This window comes from Amblyomma mixtum, chromosome 3 (assembly GCF_055824585.1).
Source record: "Amblyomma mixtum isolate Tamu chromosome 3, ASM5582458v1, whole genome shotgun sequence".
Lineage (NCBI taxonomy): Eukaryota > Metazoa > Arthropoda > Arachnida > Ixodida > Ixodidae > Amblyomma > Amblyomma mixtum.
In genome coordinates this window covers 194,074,947-194,100,616 of record NC_143014.1, presented here as the reverse complement: position 1 = coordinate 194,100,616, position 25,670 = coordinate 194,074,947, and the positions used below count along the sequence as shown (strand labels likewise).

Below are 25,670 nucleotides of genomic sequence, written 5' to 3'. Positions count from 1 at the left end.
GAAACACCCCGTATTTATATAGCTGGGCGCGTCCATTCCACTTCCCTCTTCTTGTTCTTCGCAGACTGTTGACGTAGTGCATTTTTTTTTTCGGCAATGCATTTGCAAGCATATAGCTTCCTAATGAAAACGGATGTCAGAATTATGCAAACTAGACCTGATCGCGCTTATTCTAATCAGGCTCTTCAATCGGGAAACGATCGTGTATCCCGATCAAAGAGACAACGAGCAAGACGGCAGCCCGCCATGCGTTTTTTCACTTCAGCTGTGCGGTAGGCGGCTGTGCGGTAGGGGGTAGTGAAGGCCTTTGAAATACGAATTGCGGGCGACGTTTTATTTTGCGTTTTCTTTTGAATGATGATAATTGTTCTCCCTTTAAGTTAAACTTGCGCGGGCTTTACAAACCGTTGGAGAGCTCCTTTGAATCCTATCCGTCAGCTTTCACGGGGTTGAAGTGAATTCATGTTCGAGTGACCCCTAGCATAGACCAACAAGCCGACGGCTATGAAGGATGTCTGCAAAGCTCTATTCTGCTTATGTGAAAGAAAAGCAAATAAAAAAAACGAAAGAAGCGTGCAGATAGCCTGGCGCAACCTGTGCAAGCTTTCGTACGTAGGCGTCTTTGTAGAAAATTTCATCGAGTTTATAGTGCATATAATTGAGCACACCGGGAAATGCGCTTTATAGCGTAGCTCATAAGAGATCGTCACAGGCTTTCGCGGCAGCGTCGGAGCGACGTTGCGGCTATTTGAAAAAAAGGTAGTAATACTTACTAACTTTTGGGGTAGCAACTGGTTGTCACATATGTTACTACCCTGTTAGTAGCTGCACGTAGTAACGGGAAGGCAGTAACGACTGCTCCGTGCAGTTAGTAACGGGAAGCTAGTAATATTTACTAAGAAAACGAATAGAAACTCGCATAACTTGATAGATTCATCGTACGTTGTGCTGGCGTGGCTTGTCAAATTTATGCGTACTCGAGAAATAAAAAAAGCTTCCCAGTCAATTTGACTAATTCCGGAATCCATACAGAGCTATCAGAGCGTGCTGCCCGTAAATCACACACTTAGATTTAAGCTTATCGCGCATTACATGTAGAAATTATGCGAGGTGATGGCATCAACAACCTTATCGTGCGCACACAAAGGTTCATAATGCAGGAAAAGCACAAAGAGTCACACTCGCGCACTGCGCGTGCACATGTAGAGAAATCTTTCTCAGTCTTATATACTCCGTAAATCAGACTCCCATTTACGGGCTAGTGGCTGTTACCGGTTGAGCTAAGATACCAGTGTTTATTATAAAGTTGAGATTGTAGAAACAGCTTAGTCTACCTAACTATATGCCCCTGCAGGAATTTTTTATTACAAAACCAATTTATTAGCACGGCAATCAGCGTCAGTTTATATTCTTTGACTTTATTTTAGGGTTAAAGGAAAGGTTACTAACTAGGCAGTAACTAGCGACCATAGGTAGTAAAAAGGTAGCAAGGGCTGCTTTTACTAGCTATACCTTGAAGAGGGTAGTAAATAGCTGTTAAAAGGTAGTAAGACGAAGTCAGAGTTAGTAACTGCTGCTCTTACTACCTTTTTTTACTAACTTTTTTTTAAGCCTGAGTCGCTTTGGGATGTTAAACCCCATAAACCAAACCTTTTTTAAGAGTGATGGTGGCCGAGGGTATAGGTGGCGCGACGACAGCACGACATGGCGGACGAGGCGGTGATGCATGGCGCCGATTCCATAGAGTGCGTCGAGAAGCAAAGCAGCTTCTTGATGTTGTGACATCTTTCGTGTGCGATTTAGCGCCTAGATAAGCAGCAGTAAGTCATTTTCATTTACTAATGACAGCATATATGCTGGAGTTTGTCTGCATTAGAGTTTCGAAACTAATTTTTATCGATATGATCATGGAATGGCTATTTCGCAAGCGCTGCTAAAACTCCGTCGGCTTTGAAACGTGCACCAGGCTCAGCGCAGTAAAGTGCGACAAACACTTTGAACTGACATGTTTGTGCGCTTTGAAATACTTGTATTTGGGCGTGTTGATTCATAACTTTTCAGGAGAACACAGGGGCGCAAAAAAAGACACGGACATAGAAGTAGACAGGGACGAGCGCTTACTATCAACAGGCTTTATTCGACGTAGACCGTTAATATACCTTCGCTTTACCCAAGCGCCACTGTGCGAATCACAAGCACGTGGGTACCAGAGAACACCAAAATAATTCCAAAGGCAGGCGATTACAGAAATCTATCTAAGAAAACCATTTCAGATCGGCGAAGTATCACAGATGAATCACTGATGCAGTTATCTCCTTTTTTTTTTCTATGCCGCCGCGGTGGCTCAGCGGTTATGGTGCTTGGCTGCTGACCCAAAAGACGCGGGTTCGATCCCGGCCGCGGCGGCCAGAATTTCTTTGGAGGAGAAATTCTAGAGGCCCGTGTACTGTGCGATGTCAGTGCACGTTAAAGAACCCCAGGTGGTCGAAATTTCCGGAGCCCTCCACTACGGCGTCTCTCATAGCCTTAGTCGCTTTGGGACGTTAAACCCCATAAACCAAACCAAACCAAACCTTTTTTTTTTCTAATTTAATAGGCTTCCACCAGTTCCCGTTCTATCTGATCGCAGCTTCTCAACAATACTTTACAGTCCGATAAGCGGGGAAAACAGGCGACCTTATTCTTCTTAGTGAATTTTTGACAATGGTCCGGGAGATGGGAGCCAGTTTTCTTTAAAGAGTTCTTGTGCTCCAGAAGGCGCTGGTTGAGGCAACGTCCAGTTTGCCCAACGTAAACCTTCCCGCAAGTAAGCGGGAACTCATATACAACTCCTTTTTTGCAGGTTACGTGGGGCTTACGGTGTTTTACGCCACACTCTTCCAGTTTTTCTTTTCTTCTTATGCGTGCACACAGACCGGACAGCTTTAAAAAACTACTTCTACTCCGTACTTCTTGGCCACTTTCTTGATGTTGTGGGAAGTTCTGTGTACGTATGGTACCACCTCCATACCTCCGAAGTATCATCTGTGACACTTCGCCGATCTGAAATGGTTTTCTTAGATAGATTTCTGTAATCGCCTGCCTTTGGATTTCTTTTGGTGTTCTCTGGTACCCACGTGCTTGTGATTCGCACAGTGGCGCTTGGGTAAAGCGAAGGTATATTAACGGTCTAAGTCGAATAAAGCCTGTTGATAGTAAGCGCTCGTCCCTGTCTACTTCTATGTCCGTGTCTTTTATTGCGCCCCTGTGTCCTCCTGAAAAAATTTGTGCGCTTTCACTTTATTTTTCTTTCGGCGCGTTCCTGGGCTTTATATTTCAACCTGACTGCGTTAGAGTGGACGTTCGGATGAAAAGCCGTGCGCGTTGTCACACTAATTCAAGATTGGTCGAGAGGGTTGTGACGTCACACGTTGAGCTGTGGAATGAGAATGAATAAAACACTGAAATTGTGACATGAGGTCATAGCATGACTAAAATGTCATTATGACATGCAGGGAGGCAAAGTAAACTATTTACGCTGGAAAGCAAATGGGGTAATTAGTTTGGATTGAACCCATGATCCTTAGTTTGCGAGTGAGACACGCTACACCTAAGCCATTGGGGCTTTTTTTTTTCTTTATTATCTAAGCCATTGAGGCACATGGGCTAGCATGCGTACTGATATATACGTACTGATATACGTACTGGTAATGAGTGTGTGCAAATATAAATAGGTACCAATTAAGAAAGCAGCAAATAACCATTGACGCTATCGCGTCATACCCTTAAATCGGAGCTTAAGCGTCCCACTATTTTTTTACAAAGGCTGTACGTCATTTTGTTTAGCGCCATTGAGACGTGCTATCAAACTGTAGACTAGAGCAAAACGTTCGATTTTTGCCTGCTACAACATCGCGGTAAGCTAAAAAGAAGAAAGATAAGTAGAACACTTTCCGTGGCACTTGAGTAGTTTGACCGCTTTTCGAGAGATTCTCAGTCCACTGCGACGCCCTCTAGTTTTTATTCGGGCATTGTTTTGTTGCTGTTTCTTACCGCTTCGGCATCTGCCAACGCAGCAAGGCGGTCCCGAAGAGCGTCTAACACGCCTCCCACCACTGATGATGACAGACAGTGGTCCCGATAAAAGGGTCGCGCTAGAAAAACGCCGAGCAAAGGGCGTGGGGCCTCACAACGCGGAGCCGACGAACATGTCGCGGAGTTGTCAAAATCTGTTCTTTCCTGGCACTTGCGCCGAAAATCGGAAGCAACGCTTTGCTGCCGCCTTTTTCGGCGGTGACGGCGGAGGCATTCAAGTGCTGTAAATGGTGCCGGACAACTTCTTTTCCTAGTTTCTTTTTTTAATTTGTAGAAGAAACTGCGATCGTCGCATTGTACTCGAGGCAGGCGTTGCCCTCTAAACGTAAAAAGACTTACCAGATTCGCGTAATTAATTAACTGACGACCAAACTTCGTTTAAATAATGAGCAGCTTTCAATCTACCCCTTCTCTTTTTTTTTTCTTTGTAGATGCACAGAGAAGCTCGCGCTAACGCAATTTCGCTTTATCTTTCATTTGGCGCTCGTTAAACGAACAAAAACCGCGGGGAAGAAAAAGATAAGTGGCCGAGTATCCAGGAATTCTCGCATAAAAAAAGAAAGCCTGCAGATGGAGGGAAATCAGCTTCGTCGACACTGAACATCCTTCATTCAAGATTACCGTTCATCGAACCGGAGTTTAATTGCAAGGTGGTTTGGTCTCCACAAAAACGTAATAAGAGAGAGCACGACAAATGAGATAAGCCCGATTTTTCTCTTGTCAAGGCTGCTCGCTTTCCGTTCCCTTTGGCCTCCAGGGTTCTCGCCGTGCAGATAATAAAATGCGCGAAAGTTTTCAGTGGACGTTGCTCGTATATCATTGCTGTCTATTCACCTCGACAGGCTAAAGGTGGGAAGATCAGTTAGGTGCAAGCAGCACGGAGGTGTAAGGTGCGTTAGAGTGAAGCGGAGTGCTTTTACCGTACAAAATGGCAATGTCGGGACGAGCATTTCACTACGATTTATTTCACTCCACTCTATTCTGGTCCTATCATTCCCCATTCCGGCCAGCCGATTCTGGCGACAAGAACTTGGCAGCGGTCAATTTATTGACAAAGAGCGAAATATAAAGTCGTATGGAACAGGAATAGAGCTGTGAAATTAGTGAAATGGTGACTCAAAAGTTGCCATGAATCAGATTAAGAGTTCATACAAGGAAATAACACCTCGTCGAATTTGGTAAAAAAATGCGCACCTCTTTCTCGGAGCAACGAAACTTTGCCTCGCTACCCAGAATAAACTGCGCCATTTTTGTTATATAAATGATTTGCAACAATGCAACAAAGCCCTGCGTGAGCATTGAATAGAGGTTTGGAGGGAGGGCGGCATAGGCAGAGGTTAACAATGATACCTTACACAAGCTACGATACAATGATATAATGATGCAAGCTAGAATCCGTCCAAAAGAAAGCGGTAAGGTTTGTATACCGTTCATGTAATTGGCGTACTTCCGCGAATGCGGTAATAGAAAAGGCTGGTTTAAGTTGTTTACGAAAGCGGCGCCAACGCGACCGATTAAAATTTATGCGCTTGCTGTTCCATGATAAACTTGGTGTACACAAACATGTATACATAGAGCCAGTGTCCAGGCGAACCACTCGATCGCATCATAATAGAAAATGGGTGGAATATTCCTGCCATACTGAAACATTCGCGAATTCTTTCTTTCCGAAGACAATTCGCGAATGAAACCGGTTACCAGCCAGCATTGTGGAATGCCCAACTACCGAAACATTTACAAAAGCTTTTCAGCTGTAATATTTGCTGTAACCAGTTGTAACCGTTGGTAATTGAAGCGCTGCAACATATGCTTTATTTGCTTTCGCACAGAACCTTGTAGCAGGTGTTTTGTTACCCGTCAGTGCATTTCGTCACTTTTTCATGTTGGTATGTGAAAACACGCTTGTTGCGACTTGATTTTTTTTTTTTTCTGCGTGTAACAGTTCTGTTTATCATATCCCCCACTCCTGCTTACAGCCTCACCTGGAGGTTAGAAGTACTGTGGAGATAAATAAAGAATTAATTAATTAACTTGCGTTTGGTGCATGATAGCCTTAGTTGCTTAGGTGTCATAAAACGCAACACAACTTTCAACTTGGCGTCTGGATATGAGGATACGTTCACAAAGTTGTCCATGCGTAACCGCTCTCAAGAGCGGTTTCACTTCAGTGCCAGCAAGTTGTGAGACAGAATGTAGGCGCAGGGAAATTAGTATCTACAGGACTTGGCGATGGTCAAATGTTTAGGGGAATCCCCCAAGGTGGAGTAGATTTGTAATAAGGGAGTAATTACGCATTGACATCCACCCGAGTGCAGCCAAACGGCTACAAAGAAAAGCTATACAGCTTTCTCGAAACTTCGTAGTTAAAGAAAAATTCTTCCTGGTCCGGGGTTCGAACCCGGGACCACCGCTTCACCAGAGCAGTCGCTCTACCAATTGAACTGACCGGGACGGCAAGCTTACGGTAGGGTGAGAGTGAATTTATCAGTAACTCGAAGTGGGAACTGTGTTGGCCAAATTTTTAGGGGAATCCTCCAAGATGGAGTAGATTTGTAATAAGGGAGTAATTACTCATTGACATCCACCCGAGTGCAGCCATACGGCTACAAAGGAAAGCTATACAGGTTTCTCGAAACTGCGTAGCTTTCTTTTGTAGCCGTTTGGCTGCACTCTGGTGGATGTCAGTGAGTAATTACTCCTTTATTAGGACTTGGTGATGTGCGCGTCACGCAATTAGCGGAGCCGCTTGATACCACCGATGGCTTGATACGTAGGTTTGTAATGTAAACCAGCTGCGGTGGCTTTGTGATATGCCCCTGTGTTTATGTTCACGTACATTTGTTTTCCACACCAAACAGACAGCACACTAAGATCTCTACCTGCAAAAACTGCGTGGAATTTTGAACCACAATGCCCGCCAGACAACGAAACTGCACAAATCTGTATGCGCAACTGGAATAAAAGGAGAGTGCGATAAAATAATACGTTGAAAACGTACAATCCGAGTTGTTAAAAAAATTTACAGCCGATTTGCGTAGTTAATCAAATGCGAAGTAAGGAGCACTCCTTACCCCTGCTGTACTTTTATAAGCGAGGCCGTCCCGCCTTCCTATCGGGTAATACCCCTGCTACACGGGCGTTTCGAATGCCTTCCAACCGAATGTCATCCGACTCGAATGCCAAACCAGCGCTGCTACACGAAGTTTTTCAACGGCATTCAGTTCAGATGACATTCGAGTCGAAGGAGCTCCGCGGAGACATTCCAGATTTTGGAATGCCTTCGAAACGCGAACACAGCCCGAACCAACCAATAGCCGTCGCCGCCGCCGTCGCTTCGCCCCGCCCACCGCCGCGCGACTGCTTTCGGCTCTGTGGCTGTTCATTTCGATACCCGCTACTCGCTTTTTTCTGCTGTTTGTTTAGCAAATAGTTCGTGTTCCGTCTAGGTGAGTGCTTGCAGATAATATTACACCAATGAACATTTACCGCGTGTGCATGAAATTTCCCCAGGAGTGCGCCGATGAGGACGACTGCAGTCATACTGCTGTTTACATTGGTTTACATCGCTTCGTATGAACAGCTTGTGCTCGTTTGCAAGACACAAAACGAAATATGCGCTTTAGTTCTATTAAATAATCTCTTCTCTTCTGTACCGGTTGTACGCGTGCTTGTTTACGCAGTGCGACAATCTGTGGGAAGCGCCGACACGATCGCTCGCCTGAGAAACAGTTGACAGCCGGGTTGTTGACATCGGATGATCGGCGCTTCTCGCTAATTTTCCCGGCTTCCTCCAACATGCCCAGTACTTTATTTTGAACTACTTTATCCAGAAGTATGTTTGGTGACCGTTCGCGTTAACTGAAATGTCCTAACTTGTTAGTTACAAGCTAGCGACGGCGACGACTGCTGCTGGCCGTAAAGCACTGCTCGGCAGCTCGTGTCACACCGCCGCTTCCCGTTCATCGTATGCGCGTCCTGCGATGTAAGCAATAGTTGATTTCATGTCACTGTTGTCAAAACTACACTCGTTGACCATTTGCATTCGCTAAAACTTGTGAATTCATTCTTCACAATCACCGATCCAACCCTGCGGACTCGCTAGGCCTAGTCGTCGCTGAAGGGAACGGAGTCGTCGTCGACTGAAATTAATTTGGCAAGTGGTTATCGCTATCGAGTGTCCAAGTGTGCACATGTGAAATATAGCCATTCGTTTCGCTTATTTCCAATACGGATAATGTATAAGCGCGCATGTATTCGCACTGTCCCCTCATCAGCGTGTTTTCGCTCAGCCGCCGAACTCCCGAGGGCATATGAAGGCTGACCGTCCGCCGATCGGATTCGTCGGTGTCGTTTAGCCAAAAAACTTGTCCCACTACAATATTAAAGTGAACTGGATAGTTCACTATAATCACATGATGCTGTTCACCGTGATATTGCCGTTGTCGGACTAGTGTGACCGTCGTCGTCGTTGTACACTGAAAACGAGCCGAGAATTTCGAATGCGTTTGGAAAGTGCCGTGTAGCACCGCGGGAGTCCGTCGAGTTCGAATGCCATTCCAAGTCTCGAATGCCATTCGACTCAGATGTCATTCGAAAGTACCCGTGTAGCACAGGTATAAGACGCGCGACGCGGCGTCGCCACCGTCTCCTTCGCGCTTTAAGCTCACGGAGAGAGAGAGAGAGAGAGAGAGAGAAAGATATAAAAAGCAGGGGCGGCTTGCACGAAGCAAATAAGACAGTCTTATTCCCAGTGTAGTCTTATTCGCGGTGTAAAACCTCTCTCGGTTCTGAGAAAAGGAAGGTCGCATAGCTAGTTCACTTTGTCGGTGGACGCCTCAAGCGCGCCACGAACGCCGACTAAAACACTGAGTTACCAAGCTTTTAGTCGTCGTTCGTGGTGCGCTTGAGGTGTCCGCCGACAAAGTGAACTAGCTATGCGCCTTTTCTCAAAACCGAGAGAGGTGCAAGCCGGCGCAGGCTTCGGACTGCCATCGGCGAAATCCGTGATTGCGGCTAGAAGTGCTGAAAAAAAAAAAAAAGAGCTACACTAATGGCTACATAAATCCCATTACTGGCCTATAGAATAACGTGCGGCACATCATCTCCAGGCTCTTCTATTAACGGATTGTTGGAAGCAAAAGTGGCGCATTCTACGCGAGTTTCAACTGCATCGAACCTCGGCGTCACAGCCGCGCCTCGTGTCCAGAGAGTCGAAAGGGGAACTGTTTTTACCCGCATGCAGGCATGTCAGTTTCTGTGGGGCTCCTGGTTATCGAAAACGCCGAAAGCATGGCGCTGAGATGCGGTGCAGGCGGAGCTCGCGTGTATATATTCACCAACTTTGCTCCCAGCTGCACCTCAAGTCGCAACCGGATGATTTCGATGGAGAAGTTGCTTCATCACACAGTTAACACGAGACTTCAATATTTCTTCACACAGCTGCAAGAGCTAATTAGCGCCTGAACAAGGTCTGTGTGGAAAAATTCAACACAAAAGGCCAGATTATTACACGGTGCATAAGCGCGCCTGTTACACGAGGCACACTGTTATAGAAACGGCCGGCACTGTGCATTCAATGCATGCGGACTCAGCCTGGGGTTAGGAACGGCAACGGGATAGATGGAGCGATGCCGCTGTGCTAAGACATCTCAACATCAGGCCCAGCAAAACAAATCTCGAATACATTAATTCACTCGTCCACTCGCTCGCCTTGAACACCTTCCTAACGCTTGCTCACTTTCAGTTCAGTTTAGTTTATGTGGCTTAACGTCCAAAAGCAACTCAGGCTATGAGGGGCGCCGTAGTGGAGGGCTGCGGATAATTTCAACCACCTGGGGCTGTTTAAGTGCACTCGTACACCACACGGGTCTCTGGCATTTCGCCTCCATCGAAATGCGACCGCCGCGGTCGGGATCGAACCCGCGTCTTTCGTGTTAGCAGCCGAGCGACGTAACCGCTGAGCCACCGCGACGGCTTTGCGGTTTCATTAGTGACCCGTTAGCATAGAGGAAAAAAAGCTCGGGAGAGGGTGCGACGCCAAGCGGCCAGTCTTCGCAAGCCAAGTGCTCGTGAAGCCGCTCCCACCCCCGTTTTTCGCTCTCCGAGTCAGTGCCTAATATTTTGGCGTTGGTATGTTACAGTACGCGCTTCTGCGCGGCCCATGGCGCTGGCGTCTACAGCAAGGCGGTCGATCTATGGTCAGTTTGCCGCGTTGGTCAGCGCATGCGTGCGTAGCGGGGATAGATACCACCGCGCGCTGTCAAGTAGCGTGCTCACGGGAGGACCGACTCTCTCCTTTTTACTTTTTATGATGGGGCTTCAAGGCTATCGGCGGACGCTCCCTCCTGAGCTTTTTTTTTTATGCCTGTTAGCGTTAAGGACATTTGTATACCCATCAGATCGTTGCTGAAGTACGTTCCTTGTCGGCATTGGCTGCGTAGGGAGCGCCAGGATTCCCAGGACCTCCAGGCATCAAGGGCGACAAGGGAATCGACGGCCAGAAGGGCGAGCCGGTAAGCACAAGCCTCGGAACTGTCAATGCAACACGCGGAATGATCTCTGCGACGCTCTGGCGCCGCCCACGTAAACGTATCCTCTGTCAAAAATACACAAGCCACGGACTTTGCGTGTACGCCGCGTAACGGTGCTCTGCCCGAAGCCGTGGGCTTCGAAGGTGCGAGGGCTAGAGTTCCTCTCACGAGCCGCACCACAAGGCCTAGAAGCAAACCCAATGTGCTGCATATCTTTGACAGAGGCTGTACCTCATCATCGGTAATAGCCAGGCGACCTGCAAACTGCCGATTTGTTGTTTCCACTTCTTTTTGACAACGTTACACAAGCGAGGTCTGTCCCAGAAGGCATGAGCGGGTCGCTGCAGAGCAAAAATGAACGATCTCCGGTACGATACCGCTGTCGGATTCTGGGTATGACGGTCGTGCCTGCGTGGCTTGTATTGCCTGGCACGCAAACATAGTCCCTGAAACCTCGAGGCTGTGCTCAGACGTCGCTTTCCTCGATCAGCAGCGCACCGTTCGAGCGCCCCTGTGAAAGTCTGGAGTCCTTCGTATACTAGCCACTGGTAGAGAATGAGACGTGATCGTTGCTACGTGTGGCAACTTGCATAAAGTACAATCACTATGACGTGAAATAGTCACCACGCTGCAGGAATTAGTCGATTGAAACGATGCGGCTACAACATTTGGCAGTTAAGGCCGTGTCCGCAAGGCGATCGCAGGCCGTTATTGACCACGAACGCTGATTTAAAACGAGGGAATCATGCGCAGAACTTCCCTCGTGTAAGTACGATTAGTGTTTTGTCGACACCTTTATTGTTTGTGTCATGACCAGGCTAGCACCTTCGTGATGGGCATCACGGTAGGCCAGAGCTCATTGGTCTGGCAATCACGCCAAACTCTGGCAGAGGTTCTTTCCCAAAACTGCCGTCCCAGAACTGAAGGCCAGATTCACTGCACTATTCGTGCACAAATCGGGTTCGTGACTGCTTGGCGTATAGCCCCTGGTACAGTCTCGCAGATGCACCAGAGCGCTTTTGGCGAGCGTATTGATTGCAGCCTCCGGGAAACTAGTACCTTCTTATTCTTGCTTCTGGTTATTGGGGCTATTAGGGTTATTAATCGTAAGACAGGAAGGCGATTAGTCAAATATAATTGCGCGTAATATAAATTCACCGCGTCTTAAATGAAGATAGTTGAACGGAGTCTGTGAACGAAGTTGCGGATGCTGTGTGACTGAAAAAATAAATAAAGGCGGAGAAACCGAGCCTCGGGCTTGTGGAGGCAATTACTCCCTTATTACAAATTTACTCCACCTTGGGGGATTCCCCTAAATGTTGTCTAGCATAGTTTCCACTTCGAGTTGTTGACCAATTCTGTCACCCTAATGCATCTGCTAGCCGTCCTGGTTAACTTAGTTGATAGCTTAGCTATGCTGGCGTTCTGGTTAGCTTAGCTATCCCGAACAGGCAGTGCCCGCGGGTTAGATCCCAGGAGGACGACCTTTTCTCCAACTTACTAAGCTGTGTAGCTTTCTTTTGTAGCCGCACGGTTGCGCTTGCGTGCACGCTAATGATCAAGGACCTCGGTCAAGGCACGCACATATCTCGCATACGTAAAGCTTGTGCCCAACCGGCGCCCGTGCGCCAGCCAATCACCGCTGCCGACGAGACAGCAGCCGAGGGTCAGCAGCTAATCGTAACAAAACAAGAGAAAAGCTTTGAGCATTCGGCTGTCGCCTCTGAGTCACGCAGCTGTTGCTACGTCTTCGGGCTTGCGATTGCACGAGACTTTAGTTGTCGTATCGTCATGATTGTCGTGATTGGCTAGAGCATGGGTGCCGCCTGCCAATCGCGAACACGTCTTACTAGCAAAAACGCAGGAACAGCTTTGTGAATCCGACAGATAATTCCCTCTGCACCAAAACAATCCAACTGACATTCAGTGGCGAACTGGCACTTGTTTTCTTGTAAGCGCGATCCGCAAGTACCACGCGGAACGACTTGAGCAGCGCCAAGTACGAAGTCGTGAGCATCCGAGCTCAGTAGCAATTGTGCCTGCAATCGTGTGGCGCACTAACATGCCTCCGCGAGACGCCAACCGCGCCCGCCCGCAGTGCGAGTCTAGGAGCCGGTGGTCATGGCGGCGCGGCCGGGCGCCGCTTTGTGTACGCAGGGCGAGAAGGGAGACCTGGGACACATGGGGCCCATGGGCCTGCCGGTAAGTCAGTCCCCCCGGGGGGCGAACACGCTCCGCGTAGGACACGGCGCCTGGGCTCGGTATTGCCCGGGAAAACGCCGCTGTCGTTTCTCAGGGTCCGATGGGTCCGGTGGGGCCGGCCGGACTGCCCGGAAAGGAAGGCCGGACGGGAATCACGGTAAGACCATCACTTCTCGTATGCCGATCTCGGAGGGAGCGCGCGCGCGCGCGCGTCCGAAACTGTCGGGACGCGAAAAAGCGACGAGGGCCGCTTCCTGACGAGGTTTAGAGTAGAAAGCCCTAGATCTTAGTTTCCCTTCTCTTCGGAGCTTTACTCCCAATTCATGAGCTTGGCCGCATTCGGCAAAGCATGGGCGCACGCTAGCACCTTTTTTTTTTTGTTTTAGGCCCGTACGTCAATTACGGTGCAGATCTAGAGAACAGAGCTACGCGATAAAAAGGAAGCAGCCCCCGCCTTCTTGCTTCTTTGTTTCTTTTTTTCTGCTGCCGCCAATTCCGGATGTCTCGAAGTGTGCTCGAGGAAGTTAATAAAAAGAGACGGGAAAGCGGATTCCCACTCGTCTGCAGTCACTTTAGAAAATTGCGTCGATAATCGTTACGACTGCCAAAGCACAGCGAACGTATACTGCAGTTCAGAGCCGTCCAACAGGCGCGCATCGAACTTACGCTTCGGAGCGCGCGCGCAGGTCACCTTTCGAAATTGCTATTTTGTGCACTGGCGCTCTAACATTGCGCTAGCGTGCCCCGTTCTGGAGCGCAGGCTCCTAGACCCGCAGCTTTCTTGCCCACGCTTCGTAGTCGCATGCATAACGAGAAATAGCAGAACAACTCAGCGATAAGCTTCTGTGAACGAGCTTTTAACGTGCGCTACGTCTCACTACGGCTTGAGCAATACATGAAGCATAAATCGAGACGCGCTGCTCGATATCACACGAACACACTATTGCATTCATCTCTCGCTTCCCCGGCTAGCATGCTATCCTCTACTCTAACCTGCTGCCACCCGAGGCCCCAAGCATGCCGCCACTTGATTGCCGAGATGCTTTTGCTTTGTCGCGTTTACGTCGCTTAGTCAAGGCAGTGTTTCCCGTCCCCTAAAACCGCGGCGTTGAAGCACGCTGACGGAGAGCGAACGCAGCGGGCGTACAGAGACCGTTCGCCAGCGCTTTAAGAGTAATTAGCCGCATGAGCGTCCCGTGGGGAGGGTGAAGGGCAGCATGGCGACGAGTGTTAGGGAATACGCGCGCTTTCTCGCGCCACTCACGGCTCTTGTAGACTGCCGTCGGTTCTAGTGCAGGCGGAGAACGAACAGTTGTTCGCCTATGTGACGGCAACCACGTAAGCATGCCCAATACAGTGTAGGAGAGAAACAAAATGTCTTCGTGGCATTCAGATTCAGGTTGCGTGCTGAAATCTGTGCACTGTTTCTAAACATAGCGCTGTTGCCACTCGTATAGTGAAGAAAAACGAGTATTTTCTCGTTTATTGTTGTTTTTCAAAAAAAAAAAACAAGAACAAGCTGTCAGAGTGGCCTTGGATGCAGCGCGCGCGAAGAGCCGCACGCGTTGCTCAGCGGAGGCGGGCCGCGTCGTCCCGCGAGTGTCCAGCCGACCTGCCGCCGGCGCAGGAAAACCGCGGCTGCACGTTCCAACGACTAACCGTGCTGTTGCCGCGAGTGACGCATCTTTGCAGGAAAGCCGCCGGGTGTGCGACAGGCCACTGGTGATGGGAGCACACGTGTACCATTAACACATTCTGGCGAGGTGCATGGTGTGATTGTTTGTGGTATGACTGAAACGCTCAGCCCCGCCTCGCAAATTGCCCCCGCCCCGCCGCGTTGTGGCTCGCGCCGTGGTCGTCGGCGCCGTCCACTGACCCGCTTCTCTCTCTCTGTCCCTCCCCAGGGGCCGCCGGGTCTGGACGGAATGAAGGTAACGGCTGCACTGCCCGCTCTCCTCCGGCGGGAGTTTGGGGAGGCTGGTGCGGTAAGCGCGCTTCCCACGCAGGGCGAGCGTGGTGCCCCAGGTAACAAAGGGGAGAAAGGAGAGCCTGGCCTTCCCGTAAGTTGGCGATGCTGCTCTGGCGACCACCTCCGCGACGACCGCCGCCTCCGGTGCGGTCGCGTGGCCTTCGCACCGTGCCTCGACAACGTGCGCAGCTGCGTACACGGCCGACGCACGGCTGACGCGGTGTTCCTGGTCACAGTAACCGATTAGTTTTGCGATGTTCTCGCTAGGGTTTCCGAGCCCAAACACGCTTGTGTGTTCTGCCAATCGGATTTAATTTTTCTATTTCTTTTTTCATGCAGCACGCAGCCGTGCCTTCAAAGGCTCTGCCCGGTTGCATTCTTTATAGCGATGGCCTGTACATCACTACGTCGATGTATCCGTAATGCGGTTGAGTAAACAAGGTTTAAGTGAAGGGTATAAATAGGTAGGTATATGATACAAGTACATAGGCGCGTCCTTTACAATTAGCCACTGAGGCCGCAGAGATCATTTCTGTCTTCAGTTGAAACGTGCGCAGCCTTTAACACACGCAGTGGCCAGGAAATGGTGCTCGTAATGAGAAGGCTACTTCAAGCTGGCTTTTACCCGTCCTGTGGCGCTAACCTAACGATGCGTGTAGAGGTATGTATGAGTACACGAATGGATCGGACGCATTTCGGAGGTTTCAGAACGATTTTACCAGTGCCAGTTCGTTTTGTTCGCAGACTAAGCGTAATGGAAGTGCAACTATGGTCAATCTGCGCGAGTAAACTTCTTCCAAATATGCGAGTGGGAAATTTTCAGGCTGAAAAGGATATTGCTTGCCCTTATCTTCAATAAATAAATTCTCCGTTGAAATCTATGGAAAATACTGAGTACAACAATTGTTTCGGGCCTGTTCTAATCCACAACGTTGCTTGGCTAGCTATGTTTTCAGCTGATGTCATGACCATGGCCTTACTACGTCTTGCCATGTGAAACAAGTTTTAGACTTGTTTGACGAGAGTGTGTGACGCACTTGAATTTGTAGTAATGCACTACTGAACTGCGAAAATAAATGTTGATATCGAATGCATTCATTTACATTACAATAACTTGGTTAGTGTCAACTACCTGTGGCTAAAGATCCTGAAGTTGTGAGCAACAGAAATGCGGTTTTGTTAACAAAAAACAAGAGCTTTTTAATTAAAGAAATACGTATTCTCCATGGTACTGTGAAGTAACCGTTGCAGAATGCACGTGGTGTCTACACTATACGCCTCGCTCTGCACATGGCGAATGGCAGTGCTAAAAAGGACCACGTTCCTGGGCATCGATTGCTTCACTTGGTCTTCTCTTTGCCTTTTTTTTTTTTTGCCCCTCTGTCTGGCTGCGTCGCGAAGGAGCCCAGCTGTGGTCCGGCGCTTGTGAACCTTCTTTACCCCAACGCTCTCTCTTAGTGTGTTTTATTTGGCTGGTGTTATAGGCAGGCCAGGTCTGTGCGTCGACCGCCTGTCACGCAGTGCCGCCGTCTAACGAGCCGTCTCTTCTTTCTCCCCCACCCTCTCCCCCTTCGAAATCAGGGCACCGACGGCATCCCAGGGTTACCGGTAATTATGAAGCTCCTCTCTAGACTGCGGGACCCGCGCGGTCACAGCCCCGCGCGACAAAGCCTCTTCCCTCCCCCGACCCTCCGTCCCCTCCCCCTGTTTGCTACAGCCGTGTGCATGCCGGGGGCTGCTGCGCTGTTGGCCGCTGACCTGCAGTGTTTCACGTTGCTTCTCTTCTCGGTGTGCGTGCGTGACTGTGTGTTGTGGTGCTTGCGAGTCCCCGCCCCGACCTCCTGCGCCCGCGGCTCCGTCCGAGCTGCTCGGCGACCGCTGACGCTCTCTTCCTCTTGCCGCCCCATTCGCAGGGACCCAAGGGAGACCGCGGCGAGACAGGCATATTGGTGAGTGCGGCCTCGCTTCCCCCATTTCCATACTGCGCGCGACTCCCGACGCCTATTGGGAGCAGCCACGCGGAAGGCCCCGCCGTGGCACGGCCAATGCGCGGGCCCGATATATGGGTGCAACTTGGCTGTAAGCAGTTGTGCGAATGGCTTGCGCGTGCGTCTTTAGTATAACTTGGTCACTGGCTACCCGAGGCTCATTGTTCCGAGATATAACGCTGAGCTCATGGCGACAGAGAAAGATAAAAAATATGAATATAAGGAGACCGCATAGCTTCAAGTCCGCAAAAAATTTGTTCCGGCCTTTTTGCGTTTAGTATGTGGTTATTTATTAAACAAAACAAAAAGGAAGAGAAAAGATTTTTGCCGGCCGCGGCATCTGCTATCGGACACTGAAGCACCTGAGCTGCGACCAACGGACATAAAGGGACAGCGAGTAGGGAGGGAGCTGAAATAAAAGAGGGGAGCGATAGAGAGAAAGGAAAGGGTTAGGGACATAGTGCATGGCACTAATACCAATGAATTTACTGTATTTCTTTTTGTGTTTTCACCGCCGTACACTTATCGCGGCGTTGTTTTCCAGTATACGTGTGGCTTACAGAGTTCTAGTCTGCCAAACGGAACCTAATGAGATATTAATAAAGTAAGCAATGTAACCAATGCAAGATGTGGCCAAGCAGAAGGCATGCATCGTTTCTGCCTATTCAACAGTTGTTTTTCACAAGTGGTGCTAATAATTTCAAGCAAGCCCAGTAAACTCCGCATTCCAGGACTTCGAGCGGCGCTGATGCCAATCGGTGTGACTGTTTGAATGGGGAATTTCACTGTGCTGCGGAGTTGCGTGGAGAGCTCCAAACAGCTCAGGAGCGAAAGAGCTCAGCTTTGGGCCGGATGCGGCCAAACAAAGAAATTCTGCTCTGTGGATATTGCCAATTCGTTGTCACGAAGGTAGACCCAATTCATACAATTTCTGTGGGAAAATCGCTTACCGGCAAAATGGTTTACTATAGTTGGACCGTGACCCCTTTGACTTGGCCAGCCTTTGCATACGCTACAGTCTAAGGTCACTTCATAAGGATGTCGCACTTAGTGTCGCTGTTGTGCAAACGGAAATACAATTGGGCTAGTTGGTAAGGATTCATACTTGAAATTTTAAGCTCAACAACGACAGGAAGAGAGGAAGACTGCGACACAGCCTCATGTGGCCACGCACTGTCATGCCTGCAAATGCAATCCTCTTTTTTACAGAGCTTGAATTGTTTTTAGGCACTCCAATCATATGATAGGGGAGGTCATGGAGTCTTTTTCTATTAACAACTCCAACATCTGCATCAACCAACCCTCTGTGGCCCTTTCCACGAAGATAATCGTTTTCCTAGATGCTACTTTTGATCTGTGCACACGTGGTTTTTGTTTGGTTCTTTTGGTCGTTTTTTGTTGTTGTTTTTTTTTTGCAGATAGGATCCTTTCTGTGTTGTCTTTATCTTTTCTTCCTAAAGACGTGTTTCTTTTTTTTTTCCAGAAATGCGCTAGTGTCGTCGCCTTCCTCTGTATCTGTGGCTATTTCCTTTCAAAATCGAAGTATGAGTGCCGCTCCAGTTCTGCACTTTTGTACCAAATGCCGTGGAAGACCCACACACTAAACGAATAGTTCCAAGATGCAAAAATCTAGCTGCTGTTCAGCATATACTGATGACTCAACGCAAAGCGTTCAGTCTTCTCAACGAAAAGCGAAAAAAAAAGGTATTCTTAAAGGGGTGGAGACACCAAATTTGTGGTTGGCGCGTTCTTTGTTTCAAACGTTTCTTATGGCTCCAGGAAGCATGATACACCCTCGAAGGCTTATATATTCACAGTGAATAGTTTAATGTCGCATTTTTAGGTGGGCGATTTTCGGTTTCGGTTTCTGAACGCTGAGTTGGACAGTGAGGTCACTATCTAGGATGCTCAACCACTTTGCCTGGTCACGTGAGCCCACAAAGTTGTGACGCACCTACTGCTGCATCGTCTGCTTTCTCACACACGTGCTGACCAACGCATGAAAACAAACAACGGCATCGCTAGTCCCAGCAGCTCGGATTCTGACGACTCTGATTCCAACGAGGACATCGACTTTTTTTTTTTTTTGATTGCGCGATCGCACGCTAATATCGCCTTCGCGGGTTCGCGTGAGGATGCGAAGCTTTTTGCAAAATTCCAGTAAGCATGGCTAGTTCAGCAATACGTTGACAAAAACTAACTTAGCGAGTGGCGGTTCGCAGCAAATCAGGCTCGCTGGTGCGTTAACTGCGCTCACGTGGCTCGTCCTCATGGCTGCGGCTGTGCCCCGCTCATCGTACGTCACTGTATTTTGGTATGACGTCACTAAAACGTTGGTTACTCTACCAGCTTAGTGACTTCAGCGTTGATCGCGCTAGCGATGGGTCTAGATCGTGAGAGTGAGCATTTAGGTAATCTTTGGAACCGAATTAAAATATTTTTTAAACGTTCGTTGTGTCCAACACCTGGCCTTGAGTGCCCTTGCGTACAGAGGAATTCCATAGCAGGCTTTTTAGGGCCTCAAAATTTGGTGTCTCCACTCCTTTAAGACGGTCGCACTTGTTAAAGAAACATACACTTAAAAAAGATCGGTTGGGGGAATCAAAGAGATTGATAGGATGCAAGACCGTATTCTTGCAAGATATTGCCCAATACTGATAGCCCAAAAGAGCGACTTGCAAGCAGCGCAGGAAGCACTCAACTGCATAGTTCGCCAGAAGTATACAGCTCCCGGGTATTGCTTCCAAACCCTGCAGTGGGGCTCACTAGCACTCCAGCAAACCCTAAGCTTCGAGCGTGTGAGTACGGGAGCTCCTCTCACATTCGACAGATTTGTCGCTAGTTGTCCAGCGACATTTATTTGTTTCATCAGGCAACAGATTTAAGTGAGGTGAGAATCGCAAAAATAATGCAAGAATAAAATTAAAATGGGGCAAAAATTCACGACGTTAAAGGTGCACTGAAGAGGAATCTGAACTTGTCTTTTTGCCGCTGGAACTCGATCTACACGTTTCTAGCATTCTTAGAAACTGCGACTTATTGCCCTGTATGGCCGATTTCCCAAATTAAATCGAATTAACGGCCGGCTCCCGCCCTTTTTTTTTTAATTCTGCCTCGTACGGTGGGCGGAGTCGACCAACGCGTGGAGTGCCTTTCACCCAGTCCCGTGGCGGCTTGCCGCCCTGCCATCGGCGGAGTAATACGTAGTAGTCCGTAGTAGCAAATAGTCCGCGCGTATTTTTATTTCTGCGGGCTTATTTTGCGGCTATATTATCTGCGAATGAAACTATTTATTCATGGAAACCTAAAAAACAAAATAAAGCGAAAGCAAAGCCTCCACGGAGCTGGCTGAAAGGAACTTCACGCGTTGGTTGACTCCGCCCATCGTACGAGGCAGAATTCAAAAAAAAAAGAGCGGGAGCCGGACGTTAATTCGATTTAATTAGGGAAATCGGCCATACAGGGCAATAAGTTGCAGTTTCTAAGAATGCTAGGAACGTGTAGATCGAGTTCCCGCGGCAAAAAGACAAGTTCAGAATCCTCTTCAGTGCACCTTTAAGGCATTGACGTACTTAATGCAGGTATTGGACTATTTTTCGTGCAAATGAAGCGCAACAAAACATACAAGACTCAAGTTTCACAGCTAGCCGAAGTGCACATAAACGGTGGCAATAAAGCATGAACAATAACAGCGCCAGTCCACTGCCCAAATGCCTTCTAATTCGTATAGGAGAAGGACGATCTTCGATGCCGTTCAGCGTGGTGCGTAGTAGAGTAGGACTGGCACGCTTAACATTGTCACCAGGGACTTCGTGTGCAACAAGGCATAGCGTTGGATGCTGAAACTTTCGACGGCATTCCGACTGTTAGGTGGTCAATCATGCGACCCATATGCTATGTAAACACTACCGCGCGTAACTAAACCGAGCTTAGCAACAGCGAAATTTTTTTCTCTTTCATTAGCTTTGATTGAGTGTGGGGCGTGCTTTTGAAATGCCAGAATGCATATTATTTCAGCTGAATATAATGGTTCAGCGTAAAATGTGCCGTACCATAAGCACCGCGCATGTTGTGCGTCATTTTAAATTCGTCATAACGCGCACGAAATCGTGACTTCCCGCTCATTCCTCGAATACAGTGCGAATATGCGGAACACTCGGTTGCGCCGCCGTTTTGTGTCGCTCTCTTTAGCGACTCAGCCGTCTTCATGCCACCGCAGGCGACTCGTCTTCGTTACTGCCCACCAGTGTGTAGTCGAAGGCGCTGTGCAAATAGAAGGGAGGTGAGGTCCCTTAGAACTCGCAAAGAGGCCGACGAAAACTTCTGCGCATAAAACTGTATAAAAGAGGACCTTTACGTCCCGTAAATGCGCCATATATGCTGTCGGTCGAGAGTTGGTAACGCACACTACGGTGGCCGCGTTCAAAGACAAAGGGTGTTCTTTATTGTCTGCCTTCGAGGTCGGTGGGATGGAAGCGACGGCGACAAGGGTTCCCAATCCTTCATTTTGCTCTCGTTCGTTCTTGTTGCCGCCGCGCTGAGGCGAAAGCGGGAAGGCAAAAAAAGAGACTCGACGAATATGACCGCGAAGAACGGCTGTAGTAAGGTTCTTTATGACGGCACGCCGCATGTGAGCGGTGTTTCTTTCTTTTTCTTTCACGCCGCCCCGAGATCGTTTTTGCCCATCCCACCCGCCTCGTGGCCTCAGTTGGGCTTTTCTGTCTGCCCCCTGTCTGAGCGCCCCCTCCCCTTATCGCTACGTGAGACAAAGCGCTAAGCGCTGCTCCTCAGGCGGGGTGCGCCGGACGTGGGGGAGACACAAAAGCGGAAAGGGGGGGGGGGGAGGTGACGTCTCTGCCAATCAGGGGCGACGCGCCCCCGCAGCGCATGAGGAATCGAGAGCCGCTCACTTGTGTGCTTGCTTTGTTCTCTTTCTGTCTTCAGGGACCCCGTGGGAAGCGTGGAAAGAAAGGAGACAAGGGCGATAAAGGCGATCAAGTAAACATTGCTTCCTTTGCATATCAATACCCTGCTCTGGTCTGGCGCGAAATTGTGGAGGGCTGAGAGGGGGGGCGTTCTTAGCGGAGCCCCGCGTATTCACCTCTGGTCGATGCTTCCCTGACAAGAAAATTAACATTGGCCAAAGGGGAGAAACACGGTGCTGAGGGAGAGAGAAAGGCGGGCGAGCCTCTATGGCAGTTGCCTGCGGCACCGTCTCTTGACAGCGCACGCCCAATGCAGGAGGGCCGGTCATTAGTGAGCCGAAAAGTGAATTGCGCTGGCAAGCTACGAAGAATGTAAGGGCGCATTTTTTTCTTCTTTTTGTTTTTCTCATTCTCTAGGAGTTCTTTTTGTGACCATGCCACTTGCGTACGCATGCAAGTTAACAAGAGGCGCAAGTGGAGGAGTTTGTGGAACGTGGATAAGAAGACATCACTTACTCTTGCAATGATAAAAAAAAAAAGTTTCCGGAAGCAGACGCAGCATAAGAACCCTGTTTAAAATTCTCGACGGAAAATATAAACTTGGCGACGCTCAAGTTGAAGTAGTTCAGAACTGGTTGCAAGGAACTTTTCGGAGCACTGGTCCCCAGTGACCCTATAGTGGCCACTTCAACGAAAACTAGCCCTTTTAGGTGCAATCATAGAAGAAAAGAAAGCTGACATAGACTATGGAAAAAGGGAATGAATAATTCGCGATAATGAGGATAATGAGGAAGGACACACCGAGAATGTTAGCGCAAGAATGCGTAAGTGTTATTTGGCACCTCATCGCTATTCTTTACAGCTGTTTACAGCTGTAGATCATGAAGATAAAAGCATGCTTAACTACCTAGAAACGCGATTCTTTCCAAAACGCACCCAGGAAATCCATGCATCCGTCGGAGTTCTGCGCGAAAAGTGCCAGTCGTTTCGCCAAGCGGAAAAGTTCGGCAGTTTCGTCAGGCAGCACTCCTTGTGACGCCTAGTTGCGCTTTGGTGGCTATGGTAGAACAGCGAGGTTGCTCATGGGATACTATGAAATGAGCAGGAAATGAGTGAAAATAATGAGGTGAAAATAAATATCAGGCACTAAATATCAGGCACGATTTCTTTGGCTTCGTGTCAATACCACAGCAAGGATTTTGGGACGAAGAAGGCCCACTGTCCCAAACGGCTCCCTGTAGTTCTTTCTTTTATAAGCGAACGGTTCAACTTTAGGACATGAGGAGCGAGGCAGGGGACCGCATGTATGTACCGAAGCAGTGACCAGACACTGGTGCTAATATTGTGTTTTCTTGTCACTTAAGTGGGTCAAAAGCCTGCCGGGGGCTCGCCAGCCAACGGCGTCGAATGTGGTAGCCTTCTCGGACCCAGTTGCGATGATAGATTACCATGAGCACAAGTGACATCCTATGGGACCGTTTTCACTGCGTTCTCCTCAGGTCCATGCTTGGCGAATGCGAAAAGCGGTGACGTTTTTTTCCCGGCGTCATTCCGTAGCGATGAGGAATACCCGAACAGAACTCGGCAGCCAAATCCCGGAGGAAAGTGCAGCCGCTTTCCGTGACGGAATTGCAGAGAACGTCAAAGCAGCTTTACAGCTTCACATCGGATGATCCCGCCAACTACGGGAGCAAGGTCTCCGATTAGACGTCAGCGGCGACGGTGGCTTCACGCAGCGTGCCTGGGGGTAGCTGAAATATTTGCCGTCTTCCCGATATCAGACCGAAGACAAGGCATATCGGGTGGCGAGTACGTATACAGAGCACCGGCCTGCAGGATGCTGCCAGCGCAAAGTGTTCCGCGACCGCCGACGAGCTAACCGTCGGTACCCCGTGTTCGACGCTGCTTCGCACTAGCTGGCACTGTCTCGTCGTCTGCCCAATGAGCTGCTGCATGTGCATATTGTCACGTAGTGGTGACTGCAGTCCGGCAAACAGGAACACAGCGAGAATGTCTTCGAAACTAAACTCTTTATTCGGGCTGACTTGCGCCCGCAAAGAACTGAATCACTCGGCGGCGGCGTAGCAACAAGCGTGCTCGGCGGTCGTCGAACAGAATGCCCACCGCTGTCGGCCGTGCCCTTTTTAAAGCTGATAGCGAACATTCGAGATAAAGCTTGTGAAGTAGAACATTCTGGCACAAAGTAGAATCGGCTCCGCCTGGATGCGATCAATCGATATAATTCTAGGCGCGTCTTGCGTCACAAACGAAGCGATAAAGCGGCGTGCCAGCAGCCTTGAAGCATGAACAAATAAACACAACAAACAAACGCTACAAAGATTCGCGGCAATATTGTTTGCGCCTACAATGGCGCCGACCGTGTGGTTCGCGACTGTGCGAAAACTACTTTTCACAGTAGGGCCTTTTGCTGTTAGCACTAATAGCCAAGGCGCATCCAAGTGCAGCGTCCTATGAAACTGCAGGTGCTCGGTCGCTGATCTTTCGAGCGCCCAAACTAATACCATGTACGCTAATTTAAGCGAGAACAACTGCTGTAAAGAAGCGTCCCGGACTGGTGCGTTTGTATGGAATGCAATTTCCCCCGCTTATACAGACGTGGTATTCTTCGCTGGCGTCCTCTAGCGCACTGCGTATTTTTTTTTTAATTATTGGTTTAGGGTTTCGTTTCCTCAAAGCCAAAACCAGTCATAAAAAAATTACCGACGATTACGTTACTTCCTAATGCGAAATTTGAGCGCAGCAAATAAGCTGTTTCACCTTTTCGATAGATTGAGGCAAAGAAATCGAGCAACACATGTATGCGCTATCACAGAATTTTTTTTTTTATTTTTCGCAGGAAGAGGGGGAGGGGGGCGGCGTGTACACCCAGCGGCAAACGATGGGGGCAGAAGCGCGCGCAGCAAGCGGACAACACGATAAAGGGAGGAGGGAAGAGATAGCAGCGACTGACTGATGCCGCTGACGCCGATAGTGAGTCAACCCCAGCTGCGGAGTTGGTTTCAGGGACAACGCCGCCGATGCCGACACAAACAATATGATACCCTCGCTTCCGCAGCGCTAAGAACCAGGTCTAGCCGTGGGAAGGTGGTCACGTATTCGTCGACGTGCCGGGGCCTACGTGAAATAACCGGCGCGTCGGCAACTGAAGAGCACCCTATCCGCCACACAAAAACAGGGGGGGGGGGGGGGGGGGAACCCTTTCCTCCTCTTTCTGCATGGCGGCGACGGTGTTCTATGCAGTCACGTTATCTTGACTCTCTAGCGGCGTCAGCGGCATCCAGCGGTATCAGTCGGTCGCTGCTAGCGCTGGGGGGATGAAAGGGGGGCGGAGCTGGTTACGAGGCCGACGACAACGCCGACGACGACGCGAAACCCAGGAACGGACGCCAAAGAGCTGCGCTCTAAAAAGCGCAGTGCGCTAGTGGACGCCTACGGAAAAGACATGTGCCGATTCAATGCGCACCGTTTGAACAAGCACGCCTATGGCTGACTTGAGCTCAGCTGCTAACACAGAAGGACATCACATGGAGAAAAAAAAAACATTGAAAGTGCACATAAAACATGCTACCTGTTCTGTACTGTGAATGCACCTGGCAAAAACCTTTCGAAACATTCTCTTAGACATTGTCATTCCCTCTCGCGTATCCACGCGGTGAACTAAGACCGTAAAACAAGAAATAGTTGATTCGTTCTTGAAATATTAGCTCGAATAGCATTTGATGCGTCGCGGCAACCCCCGTTGCGCAGACTATAAAAGGACGCAACGGCCTAGCGGAGGAGAAATTGAGGAGTTAATGCGGTTCTTAACGAGTACTTGGAGCCTTGAACATCATTACGGCTGCAAATGTCGCCCATGCGTATACCACATCTTTCTTGTGGAGAAGTCTAGAGCTTGAAACCTTTTCGGTTTAGGTGGAAGGGTCATCACCTTCGCCTATTTCCGCTGTTTTCACAGCTTCAT

At 49.1% G+C, this 25,670-nt stretch overlaps 1 protein-coding gene across 18 annotated transcripts in view; it reads left to right on the top strand.

Annotated features, from left to right (window-relative positions):
• LOC149353166 (uncharacterized) overlaps window positions 1-25,670 on the top strand; it is a 331,688-nt gene that overhangs the window by 289,193 nt on the left and 16,825 nt on the right. For 7 of the 18 annotated variants that reach the window (XM_089582368.1, XM_089582359.1, XM_089582362.1 and 4 more), the window contains 8 exons: window positions 10,515-10,586; window positions 12,762-12,806; window positions 12,901-12,963; window positions 14,711-14,737; window positions 14,813-14,866; window positions 16,357-16,383; window positions 16,689-16,724; window positions 21,708-21,761. In XM_089582368.1, the coding sequence (XP_089438494.1) occupies window positions 10,515-10,586; window positions 12,762-12,806; window positions 12,901-12,963; window positions 14,711-14,737; window positions 14,813-14,866; window positions 16,357-16,383; window positions 16,689-16,724; window positions 21,708-21,761 (378 nt within the window). Of the gene's footprint in view, window positions 1-10,514; window positions 10,587-12,761; window positions 12,807-12,900; window positions 12,964-14,710; window positions 14,738-14,812; window positions 14,867-16,356; window positions 16,384-16,688; window positions 16,725-21,707; window positions 21,762-25,670 lie in introns of those variants that run through there. The other 11 variants (XM_089582369.1, XM_089582364.1, XM_089582361.1 and 8 more) reach the window with 6 other exon arrangements.